General features: G+C 38.6%; 1 protein-coding gene across 2 annotated transcripts; it reads left to right on the top strand.

Moving 5' to 3' along the window:
- Positions 1-3,661: 3,661 nt before the first annotated feature.
- tollip (toll interacting protein) lies at positions 3,662-17,254 on the top strand. Of its 2 annotated transcripts, XM_060838479.1 has the most exons (7): positions 3,662-3,808; positions 7,859-8,008; positions 11,316-11,498; positions 12,122-12,274; positions 13,566-13,656; positions 15,448-15,468; positions 16,535-17,254. In XM_060838479.1, exons 1-7 carry the CDS (start codon positions 3,773-3,775, stop codon positions 16,747-16,749), a joined length of 849 nt encoding a protein of 282 aa, XP_060694462.1. In that variant the 5' UTR covers positions 3,662-3,772; the 3' UTR covers positions 16,750-17,254. The 2 variants fall into 2 exon arrangements, with proteins under 2 accessions (XP_060694462.1, XP_060694463.1); XM_060838480.1 differs by lacking the exon at positions 15,448-15,468 and having other exon boundaries at positions 3,664-3,808.
- Positions 17,255-20,045: the final 2,791 nt, after the last annotated feature.

A 20,045-nucleotide genomic window follows, 5' to 3' on the forward strand; every position in this document is an offset into this window, starting at 1 on the left:
CTTCTAAACTCCATCCAGGACAGTGCCAGAATTCTCAATCACTTCTCATACAACAAGCCTTCATCCCCAGGATTATTCTTGAAAATGTCCTCTGGACCCCTCCAAGGTCAGCACATCCTTCCTCAGATATGGGGACCAAAACTGCTCGCAATATTCCAAATGCAGTCTGGCCAATGATTTATACAGCATCAGCAGTACATCTCTGCTCTTATATTGCAGCCCTCTCAATCACTGCATTTGCCATTCCAACTGCCAACTGTACCTGTGTGTTCTAGGCCAGAATCCTGAACTAGAACTCCTAAGTCCCTTTACGCTTCAGATTTCCAAAGCCTTTCCCCATTTGGAAAATAATCTACACCTGGAATCTTCCTATTAAAGTTCATGACCACTCAGTATTCCGTCTGCCATTTCTTTGCCCATTGTCCTAGTGTTTCCAAATCCTTCTGGAGCCTCCCCGCTTCCTCGAACACTACCTGTCCCTCCACTTAGCTTTGTATCATATGCAATCTGAGCAACAATGCCCTCAGTTCCTTCATCCAGATTTTTAATAGAGTCATAGCGATGTACAGCATGAAAACAGACCCTTCGGTCCAATCCGACCAGATCTAGTCCCACCTGCCAGCACCCGTCCCATATCCCTCCAAACCCTTCCTATTTCATATACCCATCCAAATGTCTTTTAAATATTGCAATTGTACCAGCCTCCACCAATTCCTCTGGCAGCTCATTCCATACACGTACCAACCTCTGCGTGAAAAAGTTGCCCTTAGGTCTCTTTTATATCTTTCCCCTCTCACGCTAAACCTATGCCCTCTAGTTCAGGACTCCCCCACCCCAGGGAAAAGATTTTGTCTACTTTGAATAGTTGTAGTCCCAGCATTGACCCCTGCGGAACTCCATTAGTCACTGGCTGCCATCCTGAAACCTGTTTACTCCGCTGTCTGCCTTCTGCTAGTCAGCCAATCCTTTATCTGTGGTTAGAGACAAAAAAATTGCAGATGTTCGAATCCAAACTAGACAGGCAGGAGGCTGGAAGAACACAGCAAGTTAGGCATCAGGAGAAGTCAACGTTTCAGGTGTAACCTTCTTCAGAATCCTCTATCCATGCCAGTATCTAGTCCCTAACACCATGGGATCTTCTTTTAGTTAATTGTCTCCTCTGCAGCATCTTGTCAAAGGCCTTCTGGAAATCCAAATAAATCAGGTTCACTGGCTTTCCACTGGCAAAGTTGATTATTACTTCCTCAAAGACTTTTGATAGATTTGTCAGGCATGAAGCTTTGAAGAAGCCCTCGTGATTCAGCCCTATTTTACCATGCATTCCAAGCACTCTGCAAACTCAACTTTAATAACGAACTCAAGGTCAGGCTAACTGGTCTATAGTTGTTACATTAGCCATTTTCCAGTCCTCTATGTCCCTCCCTGACTCCAATGATTCCTGAAATACCACGATCAAAGACTCTGTAATCTCCTCAGCTATCTCTTTCAGAACTCTGGAGTGTAATCCATCTGGTATTTGTGATTTCTCCACCTTCAGACCTTTCAGCTTCCCCAGCACCTTCTTCTTAGTGATGGCCACTATACTCACCTTTGCCCCTGACTCTCCTGAAGCACTGGTATGTTATTGGTGTCTTCCACTGTGAAGACTTATGCAAACTGTCTATTCAGTTACTCCACCATTTCTTTGTTCTCCATTACTACTTCTCCAGTCTCATTGTTCAGTTGTCCAATATCTACTCTTCCCTCTCTGTTACCTTTTTACATATCTAAAAACAACTCTTGCAACCTTCTTTTATGTTAATAGCTGGCTTACCCTTATATTTCATCTTCTCCCTCCTGATTGTGCTTTTCAGCTATCTTCTGCTGGTTTTTAAAAGGCTTCACAATTCTCTAGCTACCCACTAATTTTCCCAACATTGCATGCTTTTTGTTTTATGCTGCCCCTAACTTACCTTCTCAGCAATGATTGCCTCATCCTCATCTTAGTAGTTTCTTTCCTTACAATGAAAATTGAGCAATCAACCAGCATTAACAAACACCTTCCAGAGAATGTTCCATATCTCTATGCAAACATTCAGTATGCCAATTCATATTTTCAATTTCTTGTGTGGCCAGAATTTTTAAAAAGACATCCAGGTATCCTCAAACATCATGATGCCATGACAGCATGTCCTAGTTTAAGACGGTGGCGACAGAGTAGGTCGAGTTCGGGCTCTTCTGTACCAGCTGCTTATCTTTCTTTTCCTATTTCTTCATTTTTCTTTAAATTTACATTCTTATTAAGAGCAGTTGCATTAGCCGGGTAGTGAGAGTCCAGCGTGGATGCATGGTGTGTTTTCGGATTTTTCTTGGCAGTGGCGGAGGCAAGGTTGGACTGCAGCACAGGCTGGGGTTGACAGCAAGGTCAAGTTTGGGCCCAGTACAGATTTGACAGCATCAATAAGATATGCCCAGTGATGACTCGTGGTGGCAGCAGCGTTGGTGGAGGCGACATGGCACAAAAAGATGGTGACTCTGTTCCAGCGATAGCATTGTGGTGAAAGGACACAAGGCTGGCTGACTCCTTCATGCCTGTGTTGGTCTCAGCTTTGGGATGGGAGAGTGCCCAGATCCAGACCCATGGCTAAGCTTTTAAGCAAAGTTGAAAACTTTATTTTTTGCCTTTATCTTCTATGTTTTGGTTTATTTTCTGCGCTTTACGAGTGGTGACATTATACAACAATTTTCAGTATATGTCTAACAAAACATGTGACAATAATAAATCCAGTTCGTTTATTGTTATTACATTTTTGTACCATTGAGCCAACGCAGGCCTTGTGAATATGAAAAACAATGCAGTGTTACCATATTATTTTTAAGTTGTTGAATGTACTACAATAATAGTATGACACCACATCCATGGTAAATTTATTTTGAATTGCTTACACGTGTCAAATTTTGAAAATACTGGCTGCTAAAACCTTTGCCATGTTAAACTGCATTCATTATTTTCTATGCTGAGTATGTTACTGCACTCCCACGCTGTCTGTCCCTGCAATCAGTCATCCTCCCTCAAAACCTATCTCCTTGGGAAAGCAGTAGGTCACTCGTCCCTATCGTTGCCTAATTGACCCGAACGTGCCAACTTTATATGTTTTAAATTTCTACACAGCTTTGAACATTGCTATAGAAACACGGCATGACGAAGTTAGACTAAAATGATCCCCCCAAATCAATCTGGTTCAACGCAATTGGCAGCTACAGTTGAAAGGAAAGGGCTTACATTAACTGGCTCCAGGTACTGACGCAGAAAATGCCAGAAACATTGAGCTCGTGCCCACTGAGGGACAGATCAACGTCCACCGCAGGGGGGCGGGGATGGCCAGTCACCAATCAGCGTTCTCAGAACTAGCTGCTGCTGCAGAACCAACCAATCACAGGACTCAGAGCCCGCCGTGTGTGTGTGTGTGTGTGTGTGTGTGTGCCTCTCTCCCTAGATCTAGGAGCAACCAATCGTAGCTTTGTGAATGCAGGCTCAGGCCCGGGAAAGCCAATCGCAGAGCACTGAGTGCAGACGCTGCCCAAGAGCAGCCAATCGTAGAGGCCTGAACGCCAGCTCGGAGCGATGATCAACCAATGACAAGACATTGAGCTCGTTCCCCCCCTCTCCCTCAGCCAATGAGCAGACGATTAGTGAGCGGCCTTCAGCCCAGTGCAGGCTCCTCCGCCAAGAGACGGGAGAGAGAGCAGCAGTAGGGGTGGTGGAAGAGGGTGCGGCTTGGCTGGATTGGACATGGCAGCCACAACCGTCTCCACCCAGAGGGGCCCGGTAGGATTCCTCTCTTTATTTTCCAGTTATTGGTGATATGGGACCACGATCTCTGGGGAGGCTGCGGCCTTGTCAGGAAGCGGGTGTACTGTCCGAGCTCCTGGGCTTGACTGCACCAGATTCTGCCCGCCGCCGGCTGCCATCCTCCCCGGCCTTGGCCCGTGTTCCCGCAGTTGGTTCCTTCGTGTGCTTTTAATGCTTCTTTTTACAGCTGTTTCGCAATTCACCGTGGGATGTAAAGACAGAAGGGTGCTGGGTATGTTTATTGTTTTCTGATCTGCCCTTAGACCGTTTAAAGGGCCAGCCAGGAAAATAACTGCCAGTCAGATCCTGCCTCAGCAACATTTTCATCAGGATAGGACTGTAAGGATGGGTCTGGATGATGGTGATCGACAGCTTGTAAATAGAATTTGTGTATTCTGCCTTTTATTTTTGGAATAGTTGTCATGTGCCGAATAGAGAAAAAGCATCAGTTGTAGGGTTGCCAACGGTCGTTGGATGTATTCCTAATGGTTTCATCACGAGTCTTACCTTCTAACACCCTGACAACTTCTACCAAAACACACTGTCCCGTGCTAATGACGTTGGTTGCCCAAGATATTCGTCCTCGTTGTGCACTGCCTTCCTGGGCTACGGTAACTGGAAAGTGAGCAATCTTAATCACTGGATTGGGTGATTTTTGACTGTCACAGAATCTCCGCTCATAGCATAGAAAGGCATTCGGTTCATTAGTGTCTGAAACAGCCATCTGAGCGTTTTATCTCCGTTCTTTTCCTGATACGTTTTGTTTCTGTTTAAATAATTGAACCTGCATTTCCAGGCAATGCATTCCAGACCCCACCTACTGGCTGTGTGAAAAATATGATCCCCACATTTTCTTCTTGCAAACCACTTTGAAACTGTGTTTGCTGATTCTTGATCCTTTTGGGAGTGGGAACAGTTGCTTCCTATCTACCGTATCTAGACGCTTCATGATTTTCAAAAGTATCAGATTTCCTCTTGGTCATCTCTGCAAAGAAAATAGTTTGAATGTCTCCAGGTCTCCAGTACCCCCCTTTCCTCCCCCCCCCCCCCCCCCCAATAACTGAAAGCATTCTTGCAAACCTCTTCTTCGGTCTTTCCTATCCTATCCTATGGTGTAGCACCCAGAACTGCATACGGTAATCCAGGTGTCATCTGAGTATCAAGCAACGATCATCTCCAATTAGAGAGGATCTAACATTGACATTCAATGACACAGCCATCACTGAAACTGAAGTGGACTAATCATATAAATACAGTGGCTGAATCAGGAGCCAGGAATGCTAGTGAATAACTCGCTTTGTGACTTTCCACCATCTACAATGCACATGCAAGGGCATTGATCTCACTTTCTTTGATCAACACTGAAGCTTGATACCACCCAGGATAAAGTAGCTGGCTTGGATTAGCATCACCTTCACAACATTTAGTCCCTCTATCAATGATGCTTCGTAGCAATGTGTAGTATTTGCAAGAGGGATTGCAGAAATTCACCAAGGTTCATAAGACAGTACCTTTCAAACTTACACCTCCTACCATCTAGAAGGACATGGGTGGCAGACACATGGGAACGTGGGCCTGCAAGCCATTACCATCCAGCCTTTGAAAGATCTTGCCATGCCTTTAGTGTCATTGTTTCTAAATCCTGGAACTCCCTCTATAACTGCATTGTAGGTGTGCCTCTAACAAACAGATTGCAGTAGACACATTTGTACTTTGTTCATTGTACTTTGTCCATGTTATTTGTGCCAAAATGTATCACTTCACACACCTCTACGTTGAACTTCATCTTCCAACTATCATTGCAATCAACAGTATCCTCAACAATTTCCATTGCTCTATGAAGCCAGAACACAAGGAAAGCATAAAGTTCAAGACACCACAGGATTTAAACTTGTTTATTACCACAATGCTGCCTGGTCTGACCTCAGCAGGCTTGCTCACCAGAGCCTTCTAGCTGCAATTCCATTCACAGACTGCTTCTGTCCCATGATGTTGCTAAAAGATTCACCATCAGCAGCAACCCAATGGGATTGACAGAACAACTCCTCTGATTCTGATTATTCCAGACAAGAGGGTGACATTTTTTTGACAAAATTGACCCATGAACGAAGTCATCCATGATCCCATATCTTAGGCATTGTCAAGGGCAATTTTAGAGTTGGAAGTTTCAATTCATCCTGCCAGGGAATGAGTTCCACTCACCCATCTCTCAATTATAATCACTTTGAGCACAGTAGAAGTTGGAAATTTGGAAAATGTTACTGCCTTGGTGTTTGATACTATGATTTGATTTATTGTCACTTGTACCGAAAAGTAGTGCAAAGTTTTTTTTTGTGAACAATACAGGCAGATCATAGTAAGCAAGGATGTACAGATCAGAGGTTATAAAAATTCGAGGCATTCCGGTTATATTGCACAGGGCGAGGGCTAGGCAAGATCAATGTTGGCAAGATCAGTATTATTTGAGGCGTGAGAATCCACTCAGCCTAACAACGGCTGGGAAGAAGCTGTTCCAGAACCTGTTGGTGCATGTGTTCAGACATCTGTATCTACTGCCCGATGGAAAAGGTTGTAGGAGATCATTACCAGGGTGCAATGGGTCTTTGGCAGCCTTTCTGTGGCAGCGAGCTGTGTAAATGGAGTCCATGGATGGAATGTTGGTTTCTGTGATGGCCTGGGCTGTGCACGTCACCTTCTGTAGTTTCTTACAGTCCTGGGCAGAGCAGTTGCCATTACTAGGCCGTCTTGCACTAGGAGAGTATGGTGCATCTGTAGATGTTGGTGAGGGTCCTTATGGACATGACACATTTCCTGAGCCGCCTGAGAAAGATGAGGCGTAGTTGCGCCTTAACTGGCACATCCAAGTTCAAAGTCCAGGACAGCTCGTCAGTTATAGTCACTCCAAGGAGCTTGATGTTCTCCACCCTCTCAACCTCGGTCTGGCCTATTCTAATAGTGTATCTATTGCTGCTATGTTGTTGCATCACAGCTAACTCTCAGAATGTGTAAAGGGATACTTTGAATGTCTTGAATTTCCTTCTTTATCTTAACTTCAGCATGACCACTGCTCAAAACATTATTGAGATTGGGAATTTGTATGGAATGCTAACCTTTTTAGATATCTCGGTAATATTTTACCCACTTGCAAATGTTACAACACGGGTCAAAACCTTCTGCTAATTAAATCAAACACAGAAAAGTTCACCATTCCTTGTAATCTGTTAAAGTATGAGTGACAGAGAACTCCCAAATTCCACTATCTAAAGAAAAAATAATTTTATTCTATAACTCCAAAAAGAACATTTTAAACGACAACTATCTACAACCGTCAGCCTCCTTTTTCTCTTAAAACAAATTATCTACCTCCCACGCTGTGACAACACTGATTCAATAAAGTCCCTATTAACTTTTACAGCTAATCAATTTTCAAAACCAGTTGTCGTCTTCAGGTGTTGAACTTCCAGGGGAATCTACAAAACACAGGATTATCTTCTGTCTTCTGCAAAGTTGTTTCATATGAAAAAGCTACCTTTCAGTGAGAAGGGTTGTGGGCAGTTGTTTGAATGGCAGATGGGTGCTCTTTCTCTGGCTAACTGTTCAAAATTCCTGCTTTTATACCCCCAAAACATCTCATTTTGGTTTGATGTTAAAACAGTAAAATTCAAATTCGATTGGGTTTCAGTAAAACTTGAGCCATAATTCAAAATTGCTATTCAGATTTAATTGAATGTGACCCAGTAAATATTGTAATTGAGGCTGGCAAGTTTGAATTATGAAAACAAAGGAAGAAATAATCATTTTTGTGAGCATTACTATTTTTAGGGGCATGGGTTGACATACTCTGATAATTATTCCCTGAAGGTTGTCAAGTGGTATGAAGAATGTGGCTGATTAATTGGTTAGCATTTAAGGTAATAGCACTAACCTATTACCAAGTAGTAACACTCGTGATATTTTCCTGCCAGTTGATGTGAAAAAGTGACAGCTAAATAGGGTACAATGTTTCTATTTTGCTTTGCATTGAAGGTTTTCATTGGAGAATTGCCACAGGACTTCCTTCGCATTGTACCAACTCAACAACAGCAGCAAGTACAGCTTGATGCACAGGCAGCTCAACAATTACAGTTTGGGACTAGCATGGCTACTATGGGTCGATTGAGCATCACTGTGGTACAGGTAGGGAATGTTTGTTTCTTTCTCAAAGGTCAATTTGTTGGCTAAGAGCGGCGCAATTATTGAAGGACCCAACTACGCTCCCACAACTTGATGCCTTCAGATTATCTTTTGAATCGGGCTAAATTACATACAACCCTTCATGACAGTAAAGTGCTACTGCAAGTGATGGTTTTTTTTCACCTGTGTGAACTAAGCTTGGAACTCAGTACAAATCAAATTGATGTATTGCATTTTGTCTATCTCTGAACTGCATATTTTTCCTCATAGTGGAAAAGATTCATTTGAGATCATTTCACAAGAATAGTTCGGTTTGATTTTCAAGAATCCTATTCAGAATGAAGGTTAACATTATCGGAGTGTAGATCATTAGTACCACCAATCTGCAAAGAATTAATAAATCAGTAGCCTTTTCTTTGAAGAATTATGGAATTCAATAATTTATACTCTTTTTGAGGATCATACGATGATCCCATTAATTTGTCCACAGTTTCGGGGTATTAAAGGTTTATTCAAAAGTCATTTTTATCATGAATTTTGTGGATTAATGTAAACAGTGTAAATTGTATCGCTGACCAGTTGTAATAATATATAGCTATTGTTTTGCTTGGACATCACTCTGATCAGCCAGTTCCAAATGTATGTCTCTGGAAAGATACCACAAATGTTACCAACCTGCACAAACATTGATGAACAGACTGAAGAAAAAATAATTAAGTTTTGTACAATAAAATCATCATTAAACATGTCACTTCAGTTTCCCTGTTATGTGAACCATGATTCAATTTTGGGACTCTTTTGGGAGTTGAGCAATATTTGATTCTCAATTCAAAATGGATGTTGATGTTAACAACATTAATTGTTTATGTTCTTAGCTTTTAATTGTAAATATTTTCACTTCCCTCCTTCTGCACTTTTTTTTTCTCCACAAGGGATAGAATTTTAAATTGTATTCTACAACTGTCAGGTCAAAAAAATTGCACATTAATACTCCTTGCCTATAGAACCATAGATAGCTCTAGTTTGAGTGACTATTCAGTTGTAAAAGTAAAATGTGATATATCGATTTAGAAATGCCAGGGCAAGTGATATGTTGGAACAATAGTCTGTAGAACTGCTGCCTAGCTGTGAGATCCATAATAATCACAAATACAGCTCCAGGATCTTCAGCTTAGGGTTTATGAGCTGGGATCCCACTTGCAGATACTGTACTACCTAAGAGGAAAATGTTACACTTTGTTCCATGAAATGATTACACCCCTACCTACATTATGTCATTAATGATTTGGATGCGAGCATAAGAGGTACAGTTAGTAAGTTTGCAGATGACACCAAAATTGGAGATGTAGTGGACGGTGAAGAGGTTTAACTCCGATTATAACAGGATCTGGACCAGATGGGCCAATGGGCTGAGTAGTGGCACATGGAGTTCAATTCAGATAAATGCCAGGTCCTGCATTTTGGGAAAGCAAATCTTAGCAGGACTTTATATTCTTAATGGTAAGGTCCTAGGGAGTGTTGCTGAGCAAAGAGACCTTGGAGTGCAGGTTCATAGCTCCTTGAAAGGCGCAGGTAGATAGGATAGTGAAGAAGGCGTTTGGTATGCTTTCCTTTATTGGTCAGAGTATTGAGTATGGGAGTTGGGAGGTCATGTTGCGGCTGTACAGGACATTGGTTAGGCCACTGTAGGAATATTGCATGCAGTCTGGTCGCCTTCCTATCGGAAAGATGTTGTGAAACTTGAAAGGGTTTAGAAAAGATTTACAAGGATGTTGCCAGGGTTGGAAGATTTGAGCTACAGGGAGAGGCTGAACAGGCTGGGGCTGTTTTCCCTGGAGCGTCGGAGGCTGAGGGGTGGCCTTATAGAGGTTTACAAAATTGAGGGACATGGATAGGATAAATAGACAAAGTTCTTTTCCCTGGTGTCGGGGAGTCCAGAACTATAGGGCATAGGTTTAGGGTGAGAGGGGAAAGACATAAAAGAGACCTAAGGGACAACTTTTTCACGCAGGGAGTGGTATGTGTATGGAATGAGCTGCGAGAGGAAGTGGTGGAGGCTGGTACAATTGCAACATTTAAGAGGCATTTGGATGGATATATGAATAGGAAGGGTTTGGAGGGATATGGGCCAGGTGCTCTCAGGTGGGACTAGATTGGGTTGGGATATCTGGTCGATATGGACAGGTTGGACCGAAGTGTCTGTTTCCATGCTGTACATCTGTGACCCCATGTGGTTCAGAATAAGGTTGTGATCATAACTTGATATTTAATAGCAGCATTGTATAATTATGTAGAAAGCTAAAAAGAAATCAGTTAACTTTCTCCATTTGAAAATACAGTTCATTCAGCTATAATGTGCATTTCATCAACATGAATTCACTGTAACACTTAACAGATTAGAGGCGCTGTTTCTAAAGTGCAAACTTTTAAAATGTAATGTGGTGCATTGCAAATAATTTAAGTGCTGTTTCTAAAGCGTGCTTTTTATATAATATGGGGGTTGCACAAGATTGTAACCATCGCGTTAAAGAAGAACTGACTCTAGGCCAAGTTACTCTATCTCCACTGTGCCCTCTACCCCGTGCACTGTTCCCTGCCCAAAATTTTGAAATGTTTTTGACATCCTTTCAGTAGGAGACAATGTTCTTGTCGAGAATTGCTGTTTCATTTCAGAAAAGTTGCCATCTAGATCTTAGGGTTATATTTTGTGATGACAAGTAAGCCCCCAACTGTGTTTTAATGTTTGGCTTTGAGACATTTTAATGTTAAAATATTACGTTACAAATGCAATACTTTGTCATTTCTATTATTGTTTTACCTTTACGTGTGCTCCCTCCAGCAAAAAGATGACCAGCTGCTCACTAATTGAGGGAAATGTCACAGCCTGGTCTAGTATTTATTAACAACAGCCATTAAGCAGCACAAAGTGACATTTGCTTCTTTCTTTTGTAGTATTAGTGTTTATACATTAATGAGAAAGTTGGGTTTATTTTATGTAATTTGGACTAAATTGTAGCACATAAATAATGAATTGCACCTTTTGAAAACCTAGATGCCAATCATGGTTTGAACCAGGTTTCAGGAAGGATTTCAGGCAGAAATGTCTCTACCAGTTAAGATAAATTACAGCCTGATCTTAACCCCTTTTGTCATCCGCTTTTACAATGGATTATATAGATGACTTGAAGCTCTGAGGAGGAGATTGAATGCTGTCTTTGTTTTGTCAGGGCAGGCATTTATTCAGCTGGATTCTGGTAAAACTCCTCCATATCTTTTGTGGCATAAAAATGACCTAATTCTGTCCACCTAGGCAAAACTGGCAAAAAACTATGGAATGACACGTATGGATCCTTACTGCAGAATACGTCTTGGATATGCAGTATATGAGACACCTACAGCACATAATGGAGCAAAAAACCCAAGATGGAACAAAGTCATTCAGTGTACTGTGCCACCTGGCGTTGATTCATTTTACTTAGAGATATTTGATGAGGTGAGTTTCTGAACAATTATTTAAATTGCATCATTCGCATTCCCATTGATTTCAGCATGGAAAACTTCTAAACGGCAAAAGTTTACTTTAAATGTGACGTTTTAAGAGTGCTGGCTTCTTAAATAGTGGACTTGCATTTTAGCTGTCTGTTATTTGACCTTTTTTGTTTTCAATAATTTCTGATTATTGAAACCTAATTTATTTTGCACTATCATTTTACATAGTAGGTAAGGGTCTAAAATGTTGATTCAGAAGTCTAACAGTTCTAATGAGTGTATTGAGAATATTCCCAAATGAGCTGGAATTTACACACAGGAAAGCTGAAATAATGGTCTCAATTCTGCTAAAGTTTAATAGTTTTTTATAAAATTGGCTTAAGATGGTATGACAGATACTAAGCCAAAGAAAGATAATTGTTCTGTTTTATATTTGCTTTATTGTGCAAATCCTTCAGGGTATTTGATAGATCCAATAGTTCCCAAAATGTATATGCGCTTACATTTCTTAGTATTGTCATTCTGTGATTTGAATTTTACTGTTTTAAAAACTCTTACAAAAGACTAATTGTTTGTTATTCCAGCAGTATATATCTTTTATTGAAACATGTGGTTTATTATTTGCAGCGGGCTTTTTCCATGGATGATAGAATTGCTTGGACTCACATAACTATCCCAGAATTGCTAAAAGAAGGCAAAGTAGTAGATGAGTGGTACAGCCTTAGTGGAAGGCAGGGTGATGATAAAGAAGGAATGATCAACCTTGTTATGTCTTATGCAGTAAGTGACATTTAGAATTTTCTTGTATTGTTTGAAACTTGTTTATGCAAAGGTCTTGATGGGCACTGCATTTCAAGAACTATTAAGGGATTTACATTGTAAATTACACTTTTAACTGAAAATTGCAATTTCTGATGTGGGTGACATTTAAAGACATTGGGTATGTTGAATAATTTTCAAAAATTCGACATAAGCTTTTAGTTGTTTGATAGTATTGCTTAAATGCATTATCTCAAAACTTCATCTTGTACTTGCCTCAACCAGTGAGCACTGTTGTTTTCCCTTTTACTTTCGGTATTTTTTGATTTGTGCTGCTGCTTGCAAGACACAGATTTGGTAAAATGTTTTTTTTCTTCAGCAATCCCAAATATAAGCTCTTTAAGCTTTAATTTATGTCTAAGGTTTTCTTTAAGTTATTACAACAGAAACCAATATTCATATCACTGCTTTCAAATAATATTTTTTTGACCGTGCTATAATTCTCACATGTGTCAATGCTAGGTATGACTGGATCTTGCACAGAGTTCAGCAGTCCTTGGATGAGTAGGTATAGTTCTTGCGGAGACTTTATTGATGCTGTGACAATATTCTGACTCTACCTTGTAGAATATCATACTCTTTTCTAGAAACCTCTACTTTGGAAAGGATTACTAGCCGTTGATACATTGAGATATTGCTTGGGATAGATGAATAAACTATGGTCAGACACTAGTTAGTCTTGAGGTGTAATTCCTGGAGACTGCAATTTAAATAACTCCATAATTTCTATGTTAAAAGGTAAATAGATGAAGTCTAGTAAATACAAGAAAATTTAGGAGGTAAAAGCATTCAAGCAAAGAGTTGTGCAAATGCATATCCCTGGAAGGCCATGTTTACTGAATCAGACATTGAGATTCAGAATATTAATAAACCTATGTTAGTTATGAGTTTTAATCTTGTGTAGTCCCACATTTATGTTGGTAAATGCTGCCATGGTAATTTTTTTTCGCATGTAAACTGCCTGTTGTAGATATTTTATGTAGAATTTTGTCCACAATTCTTACATATTTTAAATTGCAAGACTTATCGTTCTGTATGTTTTCAAAAAGTTTGTATTCCATCCAATTTGGAGTTTCCTTTTGAGTAATGTTCTCCCCACTTTTCCTATCCAGATAATATAAGCTCTGTGTAGGTTATACTTGACACAAGAATTAAATGGCACAATTCAACTTCATCCATACCAACTATTTTAATTTTTACTTCATTTTTGGGAAGAAACTACTTTAACTCAATTTTTCATTGCATTTCACAGACAATGCCACCAAACATGTTGGTGCAGCCACAGCCAGTAGTGTTAATGCCCACGGTGTACCAACAGGGACTAGGATATGTGCCTATTACAGGTATGATTTAAGCTTTTCTAACTTCTTTTAAAGAGAGGGAGAAGTCTCTTTGTGATTCTTTCCTTTTTATTTCTATGCAAACCGAAGTATGGAATATGATTGGGAAATGATTGAAAGAGATATTTGTTGCTTTCTAACTAGCCACAACCTTTACATTAATTTAAATTAACATTATGGTAAATTTTCAAAATTATTGTAATGAGAGTATTGTTTTTACTGCTAATTCCTGATAAGTATTGAAGTTGACAATGCATGCCTGGTGTACTGGTACTGGGGCTACAGTGAATTATCTGATTGTGCTGAGGCCAGTTGAACTTTGACATTTTTCATGACCATGTATGAGGTTCAGAAGCTAAAACATCATGCATCAGTAATTATTTAAGGACTGTTAGCTGTCTTTAGACTCATAGCATCTCTCCAACAGAAAAATCAGTTTGAGATACATAGGCAAGGTTGAGGAATACTTGATTTTAAAAAAATACATTTGTTTAAAAACAGTTTCTTTTAATGCACATTATAAATGCTAAGAACCTAGTGTGATATATTCTGCTCCACCATATGACACAACTTGACTTTCAACTTCATCCAATCTTGCAATTCCTTGCAAAGTCATGCAGGATTTTAGCCTCCTGTTTCTGAAGGCTCTGATGTTCTGAGCAACTGATGTATCAAATATCTACCTGAGGCAAGCATTGAATTGTTGAAGCTTTAAGCAAGCTGCCTATGGAGGCAGAAAGAGTACTGGAAGCTCCCACAATTAATGTTAAATTTCAATTTGACCCTGGGAATCTACTTGGATTGTACCTTCTGTGTAGGACATCTGTTTCAGGCTCATAAGCATATCTAAACTGAAGAAACGTCATCCTTATTAACTTTGAAAAACCTTAAATGGAAGAGGTAATAAGCAATGGAACAGAAGATTATTACTGGTTAATGACTCAATTATGTACTGTTTTGCCCACATCATTGTATCCAATAGATTTGTTAGTGTTCATTTATCTACTTTAAAAACAGCTTGCAGCGCAGAAACATCTACATGAAGCTGTGACTTAAATATCTCTTTTTCTGCACTGTATTGATTTGATTGTTTATATTTTGGGGAACCATTTAATGTTAAATATAATCATTCATTGAACATTCACTTGAGATTTTTCTTGCTTACTGCACTACAGACTTTGTCAAGTGCCACACTATTTTAAAAGGTCAAAGGCTCTAAAGGTTCTTTCCCATCTTTAATAATTTGTATTTTTGGCAAGTTGAAACTGCATTCTGGGAGTTGATAGCTTCTTTTTTTCCTTTTTGTAAAGTATCTTGTGCTTTTTTAGTAGAAAGCTCACCACACTCGCTCCTCCGTGCTGGCCTTCCCATGTCTTCCTCCACCCCTCCAGATGTTAGCCTTTGTCATTTTTTTCACCGAGGTGTCTGCTTCACCTCTCTGACCTGTGGTCACTGGCACTGATAATGACATCACTGTAAATGGAATGTAGTGGTGTATTTGGTGCCAGACACTTCCTGCAGTCTGCCCTGATACAGTAGGGTGACATTGCTGGCTGCATATGCAGCAGCTATATTGCATTTATTGATAATCACTGCATTTGTAAAAAGAAAATCTGATCTGTGGTTTATAGCCTGCAATGTATGAAATAATAGTAGTTGTGGTTTGTAACAAGTTCGTTCATGTAAAAGAAAGCTGGGTATGATTTGCTTTCTCACTAATTCTAATTTTTTGGACATGTTATTAATGTTGCTTCTTGGTATTTTGCGCTTTAATTTCCTTATTACCCACTTCAGGGCTTGAGTATTTTGCTTTGGGTAAGTTTCAAGTGACATTTACTGCCTTTCCTCACAGGCTAAATCTATGCATGAACACATTTTAATGTCATTTGCTTGTGTATTTTAAAGTGGCTGTTGCTTAAACATTATTTGTAAGATATCAGTAAAGGAATGATGGCTGGCTTCAAGGTTAATGTATCTGATTTTGGATCATGTATTACTTTACATTCTGAAGCTCAAAATTTAAATGCAATCTTGGGTAAAATTGGCATGTTAACTGATATCTTACATTTACAAATTTTAAATTCAATAGGCCTGTTCCTTGATTTGTCAAGATGTTCATTTATATTACTAATATATTCGGTGGAACTGGCGTCAACTAATGGAATACAAAATTGAAACTCACTTGCCATTTTTTTTAAACAATTGACTTCTCCACAATAATTTCAATGATTTTAAATATAGATCCTATTTTATGCATCAATATGTGTTGTCCAAGTAACCTGCATGAATTAATTTTTCACAAGTAATGTTTGCAACTGGTTCTCTGTATTCCATTTCCTTTAGTTTTTAAAAAGTATTTTTGGAATTGCGCTTACCAATCCCTAGTAAAATTGTGACTTCCTTTTAAAGTGCATTGTTTGTACAAAATCATAGTACTTATGGCAGAAGAAATTAAATTTGGGGTACTGAAAAATGACATTACAAATCTTTAAATATTAAATTGTGTGAAACTTGAAGCTTGCCATTAAAATATCATCTCTTCCATCTGCATTGAATTTTGAAAATCCATAAACTGGACTAAATAGACTGGAATTGCTAGCATTAATGCAAATTAATAACTAAATAACTTTCAAATAATAAATTGAAACACCACAAGTACAGATTAATTGCAATGATGCATCTTACTGTGGTAAATCAAATCCAGTCCGACATCTGTTAATGGATTAATTTTCCCTCTGTTTTTAACATTTGTTAAACTGCCTATATGAAACATCAAGCTTGTGGTTTAAAATGCTAAGTTATTTTTCATATCATTGCCTACATTTTAATTTTGTCTTGATTTCTGGTATATTGTTAAATACCATATTCTTTTATTTGCCAGGAGTGCCAACAGTCTATACACAAGGAATGATCCCAGTTGCAGCACCGACACAGGTATCTGCTCCACAAAATCTCTACAGCGAGGAGGATCTCAAATCCATCCAGGATATGTTCCCTAACATGGACAGAGAAGTGATCCGTTCTGTGCTGGAAGCACAAAGAGGCAACAAGGATGCAGCAATTAATTCTTTGCTCCAGATCAATGAAGAGTCCTAGGAATATGTGCAGTCATTGTCAATATTGCCAAGACCCCATAATAACAGATGTATCTCTGCAACAAAGACTTTGAGCTTTCTCTGTTAATCTTTCTTGTTTACATATGCATGTGTCCAGTAAACAGCACATTGTAAAAAGTTTGTAACTGTATTAAACATAAAAAGCAATCTGTACTTTAAGTGCATATGCGTAAGTTCAAAGGCTGCTAAATTCATATCTTGTGGTTCTGTACTAAGATTTGTCCCACTAAGCTTAGTTAAACTTGATGCTTATGTCCTTGAAGTATGTCTGTTGTGGAATTGATGGCACTTAATGCTGATTGTCCACCTGTCAAGTGCTTTGAGATTCGTCTTTTCTTAGAGTTTATTAAAAATGTATATTAATTGGAATTTTGCAGCAAGTTTTACTCTGAACTGGTGTTGAAATTGTTATGTATGGAAGCAATGGCCATTTACATTTTACAATTTTAAATTTCCATTATTAAACACAACTTGATATACACACACTATTGGATGGAGTAAAAAATAACTTTCACCGTCAAACACACGTTTGAAAAAATGTATTTATTTCAGGAAGCTGGACTCCATAAAACTTTGCTCATCCACTGATTACTTGCTCCCCCTATTTATGCAACTAATTCAAATCCAATTAATTATTAATATATATTTCTGTTCCCTCATTCCTTTAGATATCAGGCAATCTTTCAGATCATATTAGACAATTAAAAAGAAAGACCACTTTAACTCTATTTCTTGCTTAGTTACAGGTCTTTCTTCACTGCTCACCTACTCTGTCCACTTTCCTTTTTTTCCTGCCTGTGCTTTTAATGTTTCCATTTATTGTGGTAGCTTACCTTCTTTTAACAACTTCAGCAGACAGCGTCTTCTCCTGGACCCGGCCACCGATGAGGTGGCTTACAACAGCTGGAGTGGCGGTATAGGCCTGGTGAGGTGGTCTCCCAGTGTGGCAGTCTTGTTCAGGATGGACAGTCACTTGAGTCAAGATAGAATCCATTGACATTGCCTGTGTGCCATGTCTCAAGCTCTGAAGAAGTCATTATCATACAATGCAGGAAATGTGAACTCTGTATTCTCATTTTTTGTCTCTCTCTCTCTCTAGCATTGTCTGTGCTTCAGATGTCCAGCACCCACTGTATAGGCTTTTACTGTTTTGCAAAACTGTTTCCTTCTTCAGCTTTGATTTAATGTGCAGTGGAAGCAATTGTATATCTTCAAAGCTGTTTTCTCTAAGATGTCCAATTCTCAGTTCTGCAGAAGGGTCACTTCACCCAAAATGTTAACTCATTTTGTTTGATTTCCAGCATCTGCAGTTCTTTGGGTTTGTTTTGTCCAATTATGTGTTCTATTTAGCTCATTTGAAATTAAATCTTCCATTTTAATTATGTTGTCATTTCTTCCCAATGTGATCCTTTATTTAAATTCTGCTGCACATTAATGCCACCTTTTATTCTCAGAATTAAATGCCTTAAATTCTACAGTATAGCAATGATGAAAAGGACCAAATTTATTCTTTAGTGGTTTTCCCACATGAATCTTGCTGTAAATGCTCTTAAAGCTGAATCCCAGAATTTTAAAGGTTTTCCCTTGGTGATGCATGCTATTATGCCACTATCAATAAGCCCCACAACCTTCCAACTTTAACAAAGCCTCCTGTTTTCTTTAATGACTTCATTGAATTATTATTACTATATCCTTAAATTCTTCCCAACTTTTCTATGGTTTCAATTATGGACTCTTACTGTGGCCTCAATAGTCTTCTTAATTTATTTTTCCATTAAATACTGTATACTTCGTCTTTTAAATTGCCTTGTTATTGTTTTAAATCTGGCTTCCTGACATTCCTGCTGCAGCAACCTCAAGTTCACATTATTTCTGCAGTCCTTGACTTCCTTTATTGTAGCTATGCTTTACAGTTCCTGTTTGCTATGGTGATCAATCTGATCTATAAGTACTTCATTTATTTCTTTGTTTCTTAGTCTGCAAATGCACCATTTTAAACAAAATTAATCTTATTAAATGACTTCCAATGACAGTTTGCTTTGTAACTGAATTTGATTAAAAGACAAGTACCTACAGTTCATTGGCATCTAACTGCTGTGTGTTATGATCCCAGCTGATATTATCACTATACAAGTCAGATTTCAGACTGAAATTTGTCTTAATAGAGGTTTTTTTTTGTTTTTGTGGTCTAATGCTGAAACATAAGCACCTATTGCAAATTTGGGTTTAACAATCAAACGGTTTATTATGCACAACTTATTTACATAAAATGTAAGCATTTTAAAACACATGGCAAAAATGTAATCACAAAAACACTTTGTTACACTATCCACAGAGTGAATATCCTTCTCTATTTCCTCTATTTGCTTAATTTGACTGACTTCAACTCCATTTTCTGGAGAATCTCTCAGATTCTTCTTTAGGCCTTCATACACAAGTTTAACCTTTTACATTTTCAAACAATCCCCTCAGTTTTGCCTACTTCTGCTCTGGAACTAGGACTAAACTCCTTACTCAGAGGTAATCTATTTCTTAAATAAAAACTTAGCTTGTCTGCAGAAGTCTGCTTAAAGATCTCTGATCTTGTCTGTGTCAATTCACAGCTTGTAATATCAGTGCAAGAAAAACTGAAACTAAGGATATTGTTTGTTTTTATTAAGGGAGAAGTATGTTATAATCTGGATAAAATAGATGTGTTACACTGAGGAGTGATGTTAAGAACACTACTTCAGGATTTAGTGTTTGGACTTTGTTCCTAATCCATTGAATAAGCTAGAAGCAAAAAAAATTCCAAATGTATTAAATTTTCAGATAATGATAAAATATGGAAAGCAGTATGCATAGAAACAATGATGACTAGAAGGATGTAGATTAATTGTGCAACTAGGAAGATAAATAGCGAATAATGTGGAACTCTAAGAGATCTCATGTTATGCAGAATTTTTGACATTGCAGTTGGAATTTAATTATTTGAGATCTCTGAAGGACAGAGAAAGACAGTTAAAATACTCTTTTTCTATGACATGGCCACAGTTTTTCAAACTATATAATTGGAAAATGAGGACACAGCTTTACACAGTTGAATTAAGGCTTTAGAGATATGTAATACATTGGCCAGAATATATTTGCAATACATTTAGTTACTGCAGGTTTGAGTTATAGGGAGTGGCTGAATAAGCTGGGGCTGTTTTTCCTGGAGTGTCAGAGACTGAAGGGTGACCTTAGAGGTTTATAAAATCATGAGGCATAGATATGGTAAATAGACAAGGTCTTTTC

Source organism: Hemiscyllium ocellatum, chromosome 18 (assembly GCF_020745735.1).
Source record: "Hemiscyllium ocellatum isolate sHemOce1 chromosome 18, sHemOce1.pat.X.cur, whole genome shotgun sequence".
Lineage (NCBI taxonomy): Eukaryota > Metazoa > Chordata > Chondrichthyes > Orectolobiformes > Hemiscylliidae > Hemiscyllium > Hemiscyllium ocellatum.

Bases quoted from the DNA above. Each gene is read 5' to 3' on its own strand.
- tollip (XM_060838479.1), top strand. From the start codon at position 3,773: ATGGCAGCCACAACCGTCTCCACCCAGAGGGGCCCG. The intron at 13,657-15,447 runs GTATGATTTAAG...TACCCACTTCAG, and splicing joins AGGATATGTGCCTATTACAG to GGCTTGAGTATTTTGCTTTG. The intron at 15,469-16,534 runs GTAAGTTTCAAG...TTTATTTGCCAG, and splicing joins GCTTGAGTATTTTGCTTTGG to GAGTGCCAACAGTCTATACA.